Below are 18,844 nucleotides of genomic sequence, written 5' to 3' on the forward strand. Positions count from 1 at the left end.
AGGCCAAACGACCGTTTCCCATCCAAAGTATGCTGTAATGATAAGTTTTCACCTTTTAATTATGGAAATACTAAATACTCATCTATGACCGATTAAATTTAACAAAACTCTAACAGTGATAAATTTAATCTCATTTTTTCTCCTAAAAGTTTAAAAACTAACATTTTTTTCCTAAACTAAGTTTGAAAAGATCGTATTTCCCCGCTAGGGTTTATTTCCAAACCCCCTCACTTTCTTCGACGCCATCATCGGTCATCTTCCCCTCCCTACGGTTTCTCTTCCACCGACGGCCCCCCTCAACTCCACCCCAACCCATCCGACGTAAAGATACATCGTTTAGGAAGAGAAATCGTCTTCCCAGATGACGACGATGACTGGGAAGACGAATCTTCCCCGACGAAGTTTTTTGTCTTCCACAGCTTCTCTGACGCCGATCTGACATCCAAATGGGAGAAAATAGATCGCCAGAAGGAGAGGATACTTTGAGAGGGAGAGACCGTCGGCAATGAAGCCAGAGATGTCGTCGGAGATTTCAAAACGAAACCCTAGGGTGAAACTGTGATTTTTTAAAACTTAGACTAGGAAAAAATTTTAGTTTTTAAAATTTAAAGGGGTAAAAGTATATTCTATTTTAGTTTATTTTTAATATTATAGAGAAAATAATGATTTTACCTTTACCACTATTAGAGTTTTGTTAAATTTAATCAATTATGGGTGAGTGTTTGATATTTTTATAGTTGAAGGATAGAAACTTGTCATTACAGCATATTTTGGGTGAGAAATAGTCGTTTGGCCTTTTAATAACTATAAATTCAGCAATGTCATCGACCCATCGTCATCAATGCACCAACTGCAGGAAATTGCAGGAAGCTCATGTAGCTGTAAGGTCACGGAATCATGGTGCAGTATGGTGATAAATATTAAATTGATTATATGGGTTGAATTTGGCTGTAAAATCAGTTGAAAGAAAGCGTTGTTAATACGAATCCGAATCTGCAAATTGAATGGGTCAGAACACAGAGAAGGACAAATGAGAACATGGCCAACATTACCTTACGTAGACAATATTACATAAGCAGCTACAACGTCATCTATTACGTACCATTTCAGTTTTACCTACTCAATCCAGTGGAGTGTTTTAATAAGTGCTGGAATGATTTTAAATTTAAAATAAAATAATATTTAATTATATAATATTATATTAGATATTAGAGATAATTCAAGCTAAGCTTAATACTTTATCTGAGAATAAAATACCTAAATTGAATAATATTATTTTGATACGTATTAATTAAAATAATATTGTGCTCAATGGTTCGTATATGAATTTTTTAAATTTATAAGTTTGATAAGTTAAAACTCCTAAAACTCGAGTTCATTGAGCTAGAAGAAGCTCAACTCATATCCTACTCTATTGGGTATTGAATTAAAAACTTCAAACTCTTTCCGATATTTTCTCCACCATAATTCATCAAGAAGTTGATGCTAAGATTGCATTTGCTTTACTAAAACAAGTATTTTTCTTCTTTGTAAATTCCTTTTACTGCACATTTTGCTGTGCAATCAAGTCAAATCAGATTTCCCTTTTTCAAAGGATCCAACTTTTTTTCAATAATTTAGTGTTTGTTTTTAAAACGTTAGTTAAAGTTATGGGCAAAACTGATACGCAATGCAAGTAGTAGGACCCTCTCATGTGCAAATTTCTACAATGGAAAACTCATTTATCATTTTGTATATCTTGGCTACCCTTTTATTTCAATACTCAGAATCATTTTGTCATGGTAATGGAGTCTCCCATGTCGGCACGCAGATTCAGCATCAGGAATAAAAAGCATAGCTTGAAAAATTCGGCATGGTTTTGTAATGGAACTTGTGGGCTAAACATGGTTTAATTTTCGGCATGTTTTTGTAATTGAACTTGTGGACTACCAACTTAATAGCGGAGTACAAATTCTCCACGAAAACCAATTTTACAGATGAGACTAAAGAATTCTGATTTTTTAAATCACAATTTTAATTATTAAAAATTTTCACATGATACTAAGGAGATGTTTGATTTGAGTAATGTTTTATTATTAAAATAGAAAGATTACCTTGATATTAGATTATTTAGAAGATTACTGGGTATAAATAATTATTATATTTGATAAAATTTGATAGGTATAAATAATTATTATGTTTGGTTAAAGGTAATAAAAGATTACTAGTAAATTATCTTACTTAAATGCCCTTAAATATAATTATTTTTAAATATTTTTTATATTATTTATCATAATAATTAAAAATAAATTTATTTTTGTCTCAAAAATTAATAAATAATAATATAATTATAATAAAATCAAGATTATCTTGATAATCTTTAAATACCTAAGGTAAAAGAGGTAATCAGATTATCACTTATCTTATCTATCATATCAGTATTGATAATAAAAAATTATTATAGTATTTTATTACTAATAAATTAAATAAAAAAAGTAAAATACAGGTTATTAAAATTATTTTTAAATACAAAAACCAACCGCCCCACAAAGCAAATCAAACCGCCCTAAAAAGCAAATTAGAAAATTTGGGAAGGATGTGCCGGCCCGTCTTCGACATAATCCACCGTGCCTAAAGATTCGTTTATGATTAGACCCGTCTATTAATAGACTTAGCGAGCTAGGCCAGAGCATTTTAAGGCCTGTGGTACGTTCTAAGGTTCCTAGGTCATGTCTTTGTAGGTTCTTTGCCACGCCTAAGCCCTAGTGACAGGGGAGAGCTAGGCCAGAGCATTTAAGGCCTGTGGTACGTTCTGAGGTTGCTAGGTCATGTCTTTGTAGGTTCTCTGCCATGCCTAAGCCCTAGTGACAGGGGAGACAACTAAATTTCAAACAGATTTATCAAACTCTATGATTGAGAAGTGAAACGCAGAGCACGATACTTGAATTCAAGTTCACGATGATGAAAACTTCATGGCAACTTTTTATTTTACTTTACTTTATAACATTTAGACTTAAAAATTAAAAATGTAAATTTTTTTTTTCAAACAACCACAAACCATTTAATAACTTAGAGTATGTTTGGTTTGAATAATTTTTTATTATTAAAAATAAAATATTATCATAAATATATAGAATTTAAAAAATTATTACGTATAAATTATTACTATATTAAATAATTATTTTATTTGATTTGAGATAATAAAAAAATAATAAGATATTATTTTACTTAGAGTATTATAAAATATTTTTTATGGTACTTGCTATATCAATTGAAGATGAAAGTATTTTCATTTAAAAAAAATAAATAAGGATATAATTGTAATGAAACCAAAATTGTATTGATAATTTTTTAATATCTACGGTAGAAGTAGTAATTAGATTATACCTTATATTTTTTATCATATTATTATTGATAATAAAATATTATTGAAATTTTTTATTATTTATAAACCAAATAAAATAAAATAATTAATAAAAGATAAATTATCAGTATAATTTTTATATACTCCCGGCCAAAAGCCCCTTTAAAAATATTTTTTATAAATTATATTTTAAATTTCTTGACACAATTATTCAAATATTATAATTAGAACCATTAGACAGTTTTTTTTAATAAAATGTTGTATTACTTTTAAAACTGATTAAAATTTATATTTCATGTAAAATAACAATAAGAATTTTTCCTTTTTGTATGGCAACCTCAAAAATTAAGTCTACTAAGATATGAAATACATAATAGTTGAAACATAAAATTATTACAAGTTTAGAATTCAATATGTAAGAAAATATGAATAAGACCCTCAAAAGATAGATTGAGTGACAAACTTTTCACTTATCTGATTCAGTGATTGTGGAATTGATCATTGGACCTAGGGTTTGTCTTATTTAATATGATTGATTAGATCCCAAAAAAGATATCTGACTTAAGTGGTGTTCTTCGTTTAAAAAAAAGAAGATTAAGATATACTAATTTATCTAAATAACTAAACTTTTTAAGGCAATAGTGATAAAAACTTGTCACACACTAATCAATTTAACTAGATTAAAAAAAAAAAGGATATTAAAAAATTGTGTAAAGATAGTCTTTTTAGTGCAATTGGTGTTTTAACACACGGTAGACAAGACTGATTCACTAATTAGTTGCATTGTTTACTATCTATACATATGATCATCCTCGTTATTTCTGGATGTTTTTATCATATTAATTATAATTTAATTTAATAAAATCGATTAATTGATTAGTTTAACGAAAGTTTATGAATAAAAAATACTCTGACACACTTTACAAGATGGGATTTGGTGTATGACATCATTCTGACCGTTGGGCATATCATATATTAGTTTAATTCACTTATAAAACTTATACTTTTTGATAATTTTACTTATTAAAAGTTATCAAACAGTAAAGTTTAAGGAAATGAATATTGGTCACCGTGATTAGACAAATTTTAGGATATCCACTTGTTTTACCTTAAACTAAGTTAATACAGTATTTTATAACCAATATGATGGTCCTATAGATAGTGTAGGGATTATTTTGTCCATTTAAATTTAATTTCAAGTATTATAGAAGAGACATGATCAGTTACTTGAACGGTGGCGAAATTATTTCTCCACAAACACCTACTGTGTCTGTGGCTAATTAAAAGGAAAAAGTAGCTGAGGTTTTGAACATGTCCAAGCAGCACTCAGTTTGGAGTCCCCTCTTCCAGAATTTCTCATAGTATTCACCATATGTAAACTCTCTATATACAGGTGGATCGCCATTGCTAATCAACTCCCTGGCTGGAAATATCAGTGCATCCGGTGATGGACAATAAAAGGTGGGAATGGATATGCGCTCCTTGTCACAGTTCACCACAGCTCGATGAATCACACTCTTGTACCGATCATTGCTGAGTACCTAAAAACACAAATCAACCCACCAAGAAATTAGTGTTGTGACACCCTTAGACAAAGAAGATTGGTTTTTATGCGTATCAAGTATTGCTTAGGAACATTAACATAAGACTAGTTAAATGTTTTGTCAGTTCTTAAAGTTATTAAAAAAACAAAATTACCACAGATTGTGAGTCAACATGTAATATATGTAATTCACCTGCATTTGATCACCAATGTTGATGATAAAAGTGGTGGGAATAGGATTTACAGCAACCCATTTGCCATTTCTGAGAACCTGAAGACCAGGCACATCATCTTGAAGAAGAATGGTTATTAAATTAGGATCAGGGGATATTGAAATTTTTACCACTTTTTTATTCCGTGTATACAAAATTGCCACCTATCCTAAAGCTTTCACAAATATACCACAACAGTAATCACCTTCCCCAAAATACCCCTCTTCAATCTTTTATGCACAAATTCTCTCTCCTCTTCTCTGCAATTTTTTTCTCTCTTATTCTAAAGTGATAAAAGAATCAATCACTCTCTCTTCTGGAAAAAAATATTGAATTCTTCAGATTTCAAAAACAAAAGCAGGAAATAAAAAATTCTTCAGATTAAGAATTCTTCAAAATAAGGATTTAAAAAAAAAAGAGCAACTCACAAAAAAACTCAACTGGAAAAAAATGACCATCGAAGAATATCACATTCAGTAGGATTTAACTGGAAAAAAAAATTAACATTTAAGAATTAAAATTTAAAAAAAAAATTTACGTTTAACCTAAAAAACATAAAAAAAGCTTGGCGTAAAATCTGGGAATTGTTAACGCCAACCTGGCCTGTACATAGAAGGGTTGGCAACGCCAACCCTTATATGTATATAATGTATTTATATTAATATATATTATTATATTATTATATTAATTTTATATATTATAATTATATTATATTATTATTATATAATATATATTATATTATATAATATTATAATAATATATATTATATTTTAATATTATTATAATATTATATTATATATTATAATAATATAAATAATATATTATTTTATAATTATATTAAAATATATTATATTATTAATAATTATATAATAAAAAATATATATATATAATAATATATATATATATATAAAGCCAAGGTTGGCGGAAACGCCAACCCTTGGCGACGCCAAGGGTTGGCGTTTCCGCCAACCTTGGCTTTGTATATATATATATTATATATTATAAATATATATTATTTAATTATATAATTATAATAATATTATATATTATATTTAATATATTATAATATATAATTATATTATATTTTATATAATATATTTTATTATATTTTATATAATATATTTTATTATATATTTGCAATTTAAAATATTATATATTTTTTTATTATATATTATAATATATTATATATAATATAATTATAATTATATAATATATTACATAATATTATTATGTAATATACATATAATATTATTATTTACATTATTAATATAATATATACATTATATTAATATAAAATATTATATATAATATATTATATATATTTTATTCTCTGCAATATTTTCTTGCAGAGAGTCCTGATGCTTCTGTCATAAATCTCTGGAAGGATTAAAGGTGGGCCTACCATTCAAAAAAATCAAAGAGTGAGAGAAAGAAAAGTTGGCGTTAATGCCAACTTTTCCTTTTTTTTTTTTTATTTCCCCAGCTCCCTTGTCCCACCATTTGCCCCCAGCTCTTTTTTTTTTTATTTTGACCAAGGGTTGGCGACATCGCCAACCCTTGGCGACGCCAAGGGTTGGCGATGCCGCCAACCTTTGGTTTATATATTATATATATAATAATATATTAATACATATTATATATTATAATATATAATATAATATTATAATATATTAATATTAGATTATAATATTATAATATATTTAAATTCAGGGATTGATGTAAAATCCAACAGCTTTCACCTTTTTAATTTGTTAAATTAATTTGAAATTTGATACAAATATAAATTTATATTATATTATATATAAAATATTATAATATTATAATATATAATATTATTGTAATATATTAATATAATATTATATATATTATATTAATATATATAATATTATATATTATAATATATAATTATTAATACTAGAATATCTTTAATATTATAATAATATAAATAATATATAATTATAATATTCTAATTAAAATATAATATAATATATCATATATTAATATATAATATAATTATATATATATATATATATATATATATATATATATATAAAATTAAATAATTATATATATATATATATAAATCATGCTTTGCTTTATAAAGGGTGGGCCCACTCTACATTAATGCTACAGGCCAATTTCCCTTATCGTCAACCCAGATTGCTTTTACATATATTTTATAAAATATAAAATAATATTATAATATAATATTTATAATTATATAAATTTTATTATATATAATATATATTACCAGGGGTTGGCGGCATCGCCAACCCTTGGCGACGCCAAGGGTTGGCGATGCCGCCAACCCCTGTAATAATTATATATATTATATATAATATATTTTATATTATATATGTAATATTATATTATAAAATATTATAATTTAATTATATAAATTATAATATATTATAATATTATAGTATATAATATATTTTATTAATATAATAATATTATTTAATATTATATACATATATTAAGGGTTGGCGTTACACAGTAACTTTCACGTCAACCTTTTTTTTTTTTTAAGTTAAATGTCCAGTTTTTTTTGTTTCACTTAAATGCTTAAATAGCAATTTTTTTTATTTTTCCAGTTAAATACTGTTACATGATCATTTCTTCGATGGTCATTTTTTATCTTGTAGGTTGCTCTTTTTTTTTCCCTTTTTTTTTTTTTAAATCCTTACTTTAAAGAATTCTTAATTTGAAGAATTTGGTTGTTTCCTTCCTGTTTTTGTTTTTTGAAGATGAGGGAGAAGAGAGAGTGATTTCTTTATAACTTTGGAAGAAGAGGAAGAAGAGAAAAAAAAGTTGCAGAGAAGAGGAGAGAGAATTTATGCATGAAAGATTGAAGAGGGGTATTTTGGGGAAGGTGAGTACTGTTGTGGTATATTTGTGAAAGCTTTAGGATAGGTGGCAATTTTGTATACACGGAATAAAAAAGTGGTAAAAATTTCAATTTCCCTAGGATCAGTATGTCCAGGAAGTCCATAAGTTAGCTCTGGTTGTGGGCAGGGAGGATAATAGTTCAAAGCCATGTGTTGGCCATGTTTGCTTAATGTTTTCTCTATATAATCTTTCTGAAGCCCTAAGCTCTCTGATATGGCCTCAAGGAGTCTTAACACTAGCCCCCTCACATTTGTACAATACTCAGCCACATCTTCCCTGTCAACAAACAAATTTATACTTAGAATCAACTTAATTCGTTCAACTATATAAACAAAGTAGTATATATGATATACAGAACCTGAAGGATGGAGGATTTGTAGGCCACTCATGGATGTAATCTTGAAGAGGGTAACAATGGAGTCTCAAGAAATCTCTCCAGTTGGCTACTTCTTCTGTCCTGACATTAAAACTAGTTGAAAGTCTAGTGGGTTTAGAAGGGTCATCAGAGTAACTCTTCAACCTCTCACTCTCTGGCAATTTGAAAAAAGCTCTTGCAATGTTCAACATGTTATTAATCATTGCCTCTGGAACTCCATGGTTCTTCACCTGGTGGAACCAGTAAAAGGGTATACATATACATAGATTAAGATGTATATATAGCAAAGATTATAGTAAATAATTAAGCATATACATATATATACCTGGAAGAAGCCATGGTGCTGGCATGCTAGAGCAATCTGTTGGATGATTTCAGAGTGGCGGGGACCGTGAAGACCTTCAAGGTCAATAAGAGGAATAGAAGAAGCATCAGAAACTTCCACTTGGGTGAGATTTGGACGGTCATTGATGGGTCTGATGTAATTAGAGGGAACATTTTGAACAGTGGAGGCTAAGTCGGATAGTAGCGTCTTGGAAGAAGTGGTAGCTGCAGCCATTGATAAATATATTGGATGTGTTGGGTTTGATATGCAGTCACCTATTTATAGGCATCAGGAAACAATATTGCAGAGTGAAAGAGGAGGGGGAATAAGGAAGAAGGAGGAGTTGGATTATTTTTAAGGCCAAGGACTATTTCCAAATTAAGGTCTAATGTAGATAAATACAAATTTATAGTTTTTTAAAAACCCAAAACCTCAACCATAAACCAAAATATGCGCAAATTTATAATTAAAATTAAGAGTAAAATTGTTATTTTTATAATAACATCAAAAAATATATAAGTCATTATATTCCTCATAAGTTTTAAAAATTAATAACCTCATCTCTATCTAAAGTTTTCTAATTTTTGAAAAGTCACATTTCCCACCACCCGAGCCTAGGTTTTCCCTTTTTTTCCCATTTTAGTGACCCCAAACTTTTGAAAACTTCAGTGTGAACCCTCCCTCTTCAACTTCAGATTACTCAAAAATTCGATGACCTCTCCCTCCATCTCCAACGTCATCCTTTGTTTAAGACTGAACCGACATAAGTCTTGCCTTCTCTCTTGTGCTCGAGCTATCCTCTGACGATGATGAATCACAATTTCTCCTCTCTTGGGTTTGTCGCATGATTTCTCTCGTTGGTGACCGACTTCGAGCACGACAAGATGGGATGTTGGAAACGCAAACAACAGAGGGAAGTGTTGTTGCCGACGAGGAGAATTGAAGAGGATAACTTAGACATCGTGTTGGAATCATTGGAGAGGAAATCGTCAGACAAAGAGAGAGATTGTCGGATTTTCGAGTAATCTAAAGTTGAAAGGGGTGGGTTTAAACTGAAGTTTTCAAAAGTTTGGGCACTAACTAAAATTGAAAAAAGTTAAAACCCTAAGTTTGGGAGAGGGGAAATATAACTTTTCAAAGTTAAAAAATTTAAATAAGAGTAAAATTATTAGGCTTAAAACCTAAGAGAAAAATATAATGAATTATATATTTTTTAATGTTATTATTAAAATGATGATTTTACTTTTAATCCTAAATATAAATTTAAACGGATATTAATTTATAGATAAAACTTTAAATTTTTGAAACCTATAAATATATATTTCCCTTGGTATTAAACCTTGAGTAATGAATAGTCCTTTGGCCTTTTTTATAATTTAGGTGTGGAAGGGCATGGGCAAGGCATGGTCTGGAGTCAGAAATTGAATTATTGATTTTAATAACAATAAATTGAGCATTGTCATCGACTCATCGTCATCAATGCACCGTCTGCAGGAAATTATGGGAAGCACGTTTAGCTGTAAGGTCACGGAATCATGTTGCAGTGTGGTTCCATTATATGGGTCGAATTTGGTTATAAAATCAATTGAAAGAACCGTGTGGGACAGAACTTTGAGTAGGAACATAGTGTTACGTAGACAACAATATTACGTTAGCAACTACAACGTCATCTATTGGGTCCCAGGATGACGGACATTGCTGATGTATACCATTTCAGTTTTACGTACTCAGTCCAGCATTTTAATAAGGCTAAAAGACTATTTCCCGCTCAAGGTACGCAAAATCTCAAACTCTTATTTTCTAATTTTTAAAAATTTAAATATTTATCTATAACTAAATTTTCATTAAAAATTAAAGTTTTACCATATTTCTCTCTCTTATAATTAAAAATATTTTTTTTTTTCAACCCAAAGTTTAAAAAATGACAAAAACCCTATAGAGTTTGTTCCTCTTTCTCTGTTGTCGATATCTCTTCCTCCGCTGTCGATTTCTCTTTTCTCGATGATCAGCTATCCTCCCTTCCTCCCTTCCCCCCTTATCTCTCCTCCAATCTCTTTTTGTTATCTCTTCGGTCATCTTCGATTGGAGATGAAGACGACCAGACAAAGACTGTTCATATTCCTCTAAGAGATGAAGATTTCATCTTTGTCTTAGGTCGAAGACAGCTAAAGAGGTAAGGAAGAGAAACCGTAGGAGAGATAAGAGAGGAAGAGAGGACGACCGACTATTGAGGCGGGAGAAATCGACGTCGGAAGAAGAGGAACAAACCTTAAGGGAGTTTCTGACAATTTTTAAACTTTGGGTTGGGGGAAAATGTAAATTTTTAAATATAGGAGAGAAAAATATGATAAAATTTTTATTATTTAATAAATAACGGTTTTACTCTTAACTTTAACTAAAATTTAAAAAAAAAAAAAAGGTTTTAGATGGATATTTGAGTTTTTAAAAGTTAGAGGATGAGAGTTTAGAATTTCACTATATCTTAAGTGAGAAATAATCCTTTGGCCTTTTAATAATACAATATTATATGATGAGATAATTTTAAATTTAAAATAGATTAATAAACTATTTTTCATCTAAATTTTAGTGAAAATACAAATATATACCCGTAATAAATGAAAAACTTAAATACTTATATAATTTTTAGTTCGTTATTATAATTTTTTTAATTTAAAAAATTAATAATTCTTTTTATAATTAAATTTTAAAAAATCACTTTTCCTTTAAATATGCCCAACCAGATATCTGGCAACTTCTAGCATGTCAAAGTTATGGGCCAAACAATCGATTTCCCAAAACTTCCCATAACTTCATGTTTGTTGTTAAGACGTTGGCATGTCAAAGTCGTGGGGCAAACTAGTGGGACCCTCTCATGTGCAAAAATTCCGCAAACGACAGACGCTCATTTATCAATTTGCATATTCTTGTTTTCGCCACATTGACAAATATAAACTAATTATATAAATTTTTATATATAATATAAAATCATAATATCTAATTAAATTATTTTAAAATAAAAAATAAATAATTATATCACTTAATGATAAATTATTACCTCAAATTATATATAAAAATTTGTATAATTTATTTATATATAGTTTTATTTTATCTAAGTTATTTACTATAAAGTTAGTGATGAAAAATATTTTCTCCGATTTCAATCCTAAAAATCATTTTGTGATAGTAACAGAGTCCCTGGGGGGTGTGCGCAATTTGAGAATATTTTGAAACCAAACTGAAAAAATTATTTAAAATTTTTTTAAATCAAATTAAATTATTTTTAGTTTCATTTCTAATTAAATAATACAGTTTGATCTAATTTAAAATATAATTTGAACTAATTAAAATTATTTATTTTTAAATATATATATTTTATAATATAATATAAATATATAAAATATATATAAAAAATATATATAATATACATATAACAAAATAACAAAATAAATATAAAAAAACAAGTTAACCCGATTATTTATTGAAAATTTATATCAATTATAATTATATATATTTAAAAAATATATAATTTATAGTTTAATTCACCTTAAAAATTATTCAAATCATAACTTAAACTAAAAACTATTTTTTAAAAACTTTTAAACCAAAATTAAATTATTTTATGAGCTAAATTAAATAAAATTATAATTTTTAGATAATTCAGTTTCGTTTTTCGGTTTTAACCGCATCATGCAACATCAACCATGTAACAAAGTAGAGCGCCAGTATGGCGTGTGTTGGGTTTTTTTCCTTAGGTGAGCTGGGTGCTGTTTTAACCTTCCAAATCATTTACACTGTTAAATTATGACATCAACCATGTACTTGCCTGGTTTGTAGTCCTTAAGCATACATTAAGGATGTTTGGTTGAAGGGGTTAAAAGTTATTTTGTTGATTTATTTTTTATTATATATATTATTTTATTTGATTAATAAATAATAAAATATTTTAATAATTTTTTATTATCAATAATAAAATAAAAGATAATCTTGATTTTATTAAAAAAATATTTTTATTTATTTTTTAAATAAAAAATTAATTTTATTTTAAATTAATATAATAAATAATATAAAAATATTTTAAAATAATTATATCTAAAAGAATTTAAATAAAATAATATATTAGTATTTTTTTATTATTTCTAATCAAACACAATAATTATTTATATCTATATAATTTTATCAAATATAATAATAATTTATATCTGAAAATCTTTAAATAATCCTATTTTAAAAATAATTTTCTTATTTTTATAATAAAATATTTTTCAAACCAAACACGGAAGTGGTGTTGACTGTTGTCTATCGAGGGATAACTTCTCAACTATACCATGAGTTATTGCTTCCCATCGTTCAACCTTTTTCTGTTATGGCTTTGCTCATTAACAAAGTCCTGGCCTATTGCCATTTATACATGTGCATGAAGACATGCCAACAATATTATGTGTATACAGTTTTGAGTATATAATTGAGTATATAGATGATGTATTATCATTATGTGATTAGATGTTATTTTATCTTTAATCTGTAATATAAAATTATAATGTTGTTCTTTCATTACCTCTTGAATTTATGTTCATGGTGGACATATCTAACAGAAATAAGCTTTTTGCAGCAAGAATGGCTTCAGGAGCGTCTGGATATTATCACAGTAATGCTTCATAGCATTCTTTTAGTATCTTCATGCAGTGCTCATCATCCCAATTGTTCTGTCTCCAATGTTTAATACAAAGTATTTAGTAGCTAAAAATAGAATTGAATGAAACACAAACTATAGACTGAAATGAACACCAGGTGTAAGTGTGTATACATTTATGTATCTAAAATGGGTACATATAGTATTGCTCTTTTTTTGTCCTCTCCCTCCTCTGTATTAGCCCTTCATATTTGTAGAATAGAAAGAAGAAGTTACATTCAAATAATAAGATTTGAACTCACTAGAACTCCATGTGCACCGATCAACTTATTTTCATGTTACTTAATGTAGTTCTCAATCTAGGGTTTTTAGAATGGTAGTTATTGACTATGTTAAGAAGTCTACTAAAAGTATTGTAGATAGACATAGATTAATTAATGATAAATATAGGAAAAATTATCTAAACGTCATTTTATAGATGATAACGATTACTTAAATCTATAACCATAATAGAATTTTATAAGTATCATTTCATCATATTGTTATTATTTTGTTTGGGGATTTTAAATTGAAATTTTGATATTTCTTTGTGCAGTAATAATTAATCATACTTTATTAGTTGTTTTTAAGTGTAAGTTTAGAGAGAGATATGCGAATAAAATGTTATTATGAAGCCCTAAGATTCCTCCTTTTTGTGTGGGTACGAAAAATAGTATAATAGCTCCAAGATCAACTATTGCATTGGGTAAATCAAGTGTTCTTTTTGTTGTGTTACATCGCTAATTAGCCCCAATCTATCTGTACTATAGTCTTTCACATATAGGAGTTCATGCTATTCGAACTCTAATCTTTCATAAAGGAAACTTTTCTCTTTATTACTTAGGCAATCCTTATGTTTTTTTTTTTATTTGAGTGTATGACTGTCAATATAAATTTTGATATTTATATATTCAAAAACATGTATTTTATAATAGATTTACCTTTTAATCATTCAATGATGTTTGAGAAGAGAAATAATAGTCACCACATTCAGACAAATTGCAGGAAATCCACTAATTCAGAAAGAGGTAAGATCTTTAATCTTTTATAACTAGTGAAAGTAGTGCTACTTAATTATTCAAAGGTGGGCATTTGTTTATGTACGAGACGTAATCAATAACTGGAATGATGGTGAAATTATTTCTCCACAAACACTAGTGTGTCTGTTGGCTAATTAAAAGGAAATGGCAGCAGAGGTTTTGAACATGTCCAAGCAGCACTCAGTTTGGAGTCCCCGCTTCCAGAATTTCTCATAGTATTCACCATATCTAAACTCTCTATACACAGGTGGGTGGCCATTGTCAATCAACTCGCTGGCCGGAAATATGACTGCATCCGGCGATGGACAATAAAAGGTTGGAATGGATATGCGGTCCTTGTCGCAGTTCACCACAGCTCGATGAAACACACTTTTGTACCGATCATTGCTAAGTACCTATAAACGCAAATGGACCCACCAAGAAATTATTATTGTGACACCTTTAGACAAATAAATTTGGTTTGTACATATATTTTATATTATTTAAAAAAAGATTAGTTAATCGTCTGTGAGTTTGTTAAGTTGTTAAAAAAACAAAATTACGTCAACATATAATATATGCAGTTCACCTGCATTTGATCACCAATGTTGACGATAAAAGTGTTGGGTATAGGATTTACAGCAACCCATCTACCATTTCTGAGAACCTGAAGACCAGGCACATCATCTTGAAGAAGAATGGTTATTAAATTAGGATCAGTATGCCCAGGAAGTCCATAAGTTAGCTCCGGCTGTGGACATGGTGGATAATAGTTCAAAGCCATGTGTTGGCCATGCTTGCTTAATGTTTTCTCTATGTAATCTTTCCGAAGCCCTAAGCTCTCTGATATGGCCTCAAGGAGTCTTAACACCAACCCCCTCACACTTGTACAATACTCAGCCACATCTTCCCTGTCAACAAACAAATTTATATTTAGAATCAACTTAATTCGTTCAACAATATAAGCAAAGTAGTATATAATATGCAGAACCTGAAGGATGGAGGATTTGTAGGCCATTCATGGATGAAATCTTGAAGAGGGTAACAATGGAGCCTCAAGAAATCTCTCCAGTTGGCTACCTTTTCTGTCCTGACATTAAAACTAGTTGAAAGTCTAGTGGGTTTGGAAGGATCATCAGAGTAACTCTTCAACCTCTCACTCTCTGGCAATTTGAAAAATGTTCTTGCAATGTTCAACATGCTATCAATCATTGCCTCTGGAACTCCGTGGTTCTTCACCTGATGGAAAAAGTACATAGATTAAGATGTATACATAGCAAGTAATAATTAAGTTAAAGTATATATACGTATATATACCTGAAAGAAGCCATAGTGCTGGCAGGCTAGAGCAATCTGTTGGATGATTTCAGAGCGGCGGGGACCATGAAGACCTTCAAGGTCAATAAGAGGAATAGCAGAAGCATCAGAAACCTCCACTTGGGTGAGATTTGGACGGTTATCGATGGGTCTGATGTAATTAGAGGGAACACTTTGAACAGTGGAGGCAAGGTCAGATAGTAGCATCTTGCTAGAAGAGGTAGCTGCAGCCATATATATGATGAATATATGGAATGCGTTGGGTGTGGTATAAAGTCTCCTATTTATAGGCCTCAGGAAGCAATATTGTAGAGAGAAAATGAAGAGAGGATAAGGCAGGAGGTGCATGCCCCGTTTATCTAATTTAGGTGAAGGGGATGGCAAGGAAATGTCAGAGTCAGAAATTAAATTATTATTAATATCTATAGATTGAGCATCACCATCGACTCATCGTCATCAATACAGCATCTGCAGCGAGTTATAGGAAGTTCATGTGGCTCGTCCTGATTAGTTCGATAAACAAAAGTCAAGGAACCATAGTGCAGTACCGTGAGATCCTTCCAGCAAAATCGATAAAGTATTAAAATTTTTAATAAAAATGTTTGAATTTAAATCTATGTTATGTTTATCTATTGAATGTGTGAATCTCCAGTTATAAAAAATATGTATATAATTCAGTGTACTGGTTGAATTTAGGGGTAAAATCAATTGAAAGAAAGCGTTGTTAAGACGAATAGGAATCTGCAAATTGAGTAAGACAAAAAAAGTAGGACAGACGAGGAGTAGATGGCCTAATATTGAGTTACGTAGACAGTATGACATTAGCAACTACAACGTCATCTATCCGGTGGTGGTCTTACGTCCCAAGGATGTCAACAGTGCTGCCGCATGCCATAGCAGATAGCAATACAAAATTGACAGCCTAGGGGGCATTTAGGTACATAATGATACAGTGGGTATTATGGTACATTCGAATTGGATCGAGTTTAAAATTGTTTCTAAATTGTTCGAGCTTAGTTTGATATTTCAATTGGGCTAAAAAAACTAAAACAATATTATTTTGATTCTAAGCTTATGAGTTTGACAAGCTAAGTATTCCTAAAGTTTAGATTCAAAAATATTTAACACTTAGACTCAAATTTGTGTTCGTTTAAGTCAAACTCATTTTAAAATTTGAATAAATTCAATTTGAATATAACCCTAATAAATACGTAATTAAAAACTTAAAACCAGGTGTTAAAATATTTTAGGGCATTAATTAAAATAGCTTTATTTTTTTCTTTGAATATATATGTAGTCATTTTTTTATTTTATATATATATATAATCAATATATAAAATGTCTGAAATATCCTCAATTTTTTTACTCACTTAATCAAACCATAAAATAACATAATGAATTAGTCAGCCAATCTACTTGGCTAACTTATCCAACCAACTCATCTGGCTATGATTAGGCTGCCAAACCCATTCAATCAACTATTCGACTAATCCCAAATTCTAAATTTTTTTTTTTGAATAACAAAATCAAACTAAAAAATAACTATATTTATATAATTAAAAAAAATAACTATCAATGAATTAAAAAAATAACTATTTAATTAATACCCAGATATTTCTCCTAAGTAAATTCCTTTATGACAGTTTGCTGCAATCAAATCAAATTTCCCTTTGAGAAAGGATGCACTTTTCTTTCAATAACTTCATGTTTGTCCTTGAAAAGTTGGCATGTCAAAGTTATGGGGCCAAACCCGTCGGCAGTGCAAGTAGTGGGACCCTCTCACGTGCAAAACTTCTGCATACAACAATACGCTCATTTATCATTTTGCGAATTCCTGGGTCCAGCAAACTGACAAAAAAATGCCCCATCTCAACAGCTCTGATTTCCCGCGAAAAAGAATTCAATTTTTTAAATTATAATTAATATATCATTATTTAAAAAAACTAACTATCAATGAATTAAAAAAATAACTATTTTAATTAATTTAATATACTTTTTAATATGTATTATTTTCTATTCATATTGTATTATATCATAAGATACTATCATATATTATAAGATATTAATAATTATAGATAAAAGAGTAGTTCGTTGGTCAAAAAATATTAATTTATAAGTAATGTTATACATACCAATTTATAAATACATAAATAAATAAATAAATAAATAAATATATATATATATATATATATATATATATATATATATATATATATCATCATAAGAATATATATTATGTTATATATATCAATTTATAAATACACAAATAAATAAATAATTATATATCATTTTATAATATTATTATATAATTATATATATATATATATATATATATATATATATATATTATTTGGCTCGTGTTTTTGTGATTGAACTTGTGGCCTAAACATGGATTAGGTTTGGTGAAAAGATGGCTCTGCCGACTACCAAGTTGATTGTGGTGTGTAAATTCTCCATGAAAACCAATTTTAAAGATGAGGCTAAAGAATTTTTATCAGAATTTTAATTATCAGAAAGACCAAAAGATTTATTCTCACCTAAGATTTGCTAAAATGAGAAAATTTTATCCATTAAGTTTAAAAAATTAAAATACTTATTCTTATATTAAAATTTATTGTTGCGGTTAATAGTAAAATAATATTTAATTAAAAATATTATAAAAACTAAAAACGTATCATATTTATCCTCTCTTAATTTAAAATTTTAATAATTTTTTATCTCTTAAAGATTAAAAAGTGATCATTTTCTTTTAGGATTTGGAAATTGTCACCAATTTCAATGGCCATCATTATCTTTGGCTGGGTTCTCTCTCCCTATTGTTATCAGTCATTTTCGTCTCTAATAAAAACAATTTAAAAGGGAGGGAGAGAAAATAGTAAATTCATCAGAGAGAGAGAGAAATAGACTAAAGATGAAAACAACCAATGATAGTTTCAAATCCTTAAGAGGAAATGATTACTTTTCAAACTTTGAGTAAAAAAAAATTATTAGATTTTTAAACTAACAGAAGAAAAAAGTGATAAGTTTTTAATTTTTTATTAAATAATATTTTTATTTTTAACTCTGACAATAAATTTTAACACAAAGGTCAATGTTTGGGGGTTTTAAATTTAATGGATGGAATTTTGTCATTTTAGCAAACCTTGGGTGG

General features: G+C 28.5%; 2 protein-coding genes across 2 annotated transcripts; both read right to left on the reverse strand.

The window, feature by feature from the left end:
• Nucleotides 1-4,516: 4,516 nt before the first annotated feature.
• On the reverse strand, nt 4,517-9,075 carry LOC123204663 (protein DMR6-LIKE OXYGENASE 2-like). The gene is made up of 5 exons (XM_044621444.1): nt 8,689-9,075; nt 8,346-8,593; nt 8,073-8,263; nt 5,080-5,210; nt 4,517-4,884 (listed from the first exon to the last, which is right to left on the reverse strand). The coding sequence occupies exons 1-5, from the start codon at nt 8,920-8,922 to the stop codon at nt 4,624-4,626; spliced, it is 1,065 nt and encodes a 354-aa protein (XP_044477379.1). The 5' UTR covers nt 8,923-9,075; the 3' UTR covers nt 4,517-4,623.
• A 5,271-nt stretch (nt 9,076-14,346) lies between these two features.
• LOC123204662 (protein DMR6-LIKE OXYGENASE 2-like) lies at nt 14,347-15,965 on the reverse strand. Its single transcript, XM_044621443.1, has 4 exons — nt 15,694-15,965; nt 15,368-15,615; nt 14,966-15,287; nt 14,347-14,792 (listed from the first exon to the last, which is right to left on the reverse strand). Exons 1-4 carry the CDS (start codon nt 15,925-15,927, stop codon nt 14,532-14,534), a joined length of 1,065 nt encoding a protein of 354 aa, XP_044477378.1. The 5' UTR covers nt 15,928-15,965; the 3' UTR covers nt 14,347-14,531.
• Between the last annotated feature and the right edge of the window lie 2,879 nt (nt 15,966-18,844).

Source organism: Mangifera indica, chromosome 20 (genome assembly GCF_011075055.1).
Source record: "Mangifera indica cultivar Alphonso chromosome 20, CATAS_Mindica_2.1, whole genome shotgun sequence".
NCBI lineage: Eukaryota > Viridiplantae > Streptophyta > Magnoliopsida > Sapindales > Anacardiaceae > Mangifera > Mangifera indica.

Excerpts from the sequence above, each read along its gene's own strand:
- LOC123204663 (XM_044621444.1), bottom strand. The coding sequence starts at position 8,922 with ATGGCTGCAGCTACCACTTCTTCCAAGACGCTACTATCCGACTTAGCC. Across the intron at positions 8,594-8,688 it reads AGCACCATGGCTTCTTCCAG|GTGAAGAACCATGGAGTTCC; the intron begins GTATATATATGT and ends TGGTTCCACCAG. Across the intron at positions 5,211-8,072 it reads TTATGGACTTCCTGGACATA|CTGATCCTAATTTAATAACC; the intron begins CTGATCCTAGGG and ends TTTCAATATCCC.
- LOC123204662 (XM_044621443.1), bottom strand. The coding sequence starts at position 15,927 with ATGGCTGCAGCTACCTCTTCTAGCAAGATGCTACTATCTGACCTTGCC. Across the intron at positions 15,616-15,693 it reads AGCACTATGGCTTCTTTCAG|GTGAAGAACCACGGAGTTCC; the intron begins GTATATATACGT and ends TTTTTCCATCAG. Across the intron at positions 15,288-15,367 it reads ACAAATCCTCCATCCTTCAG|GGAAGATGTGGCTGAGTATT; the intron begins GTTCTGCATATT and ends GTTTGTTGACAG.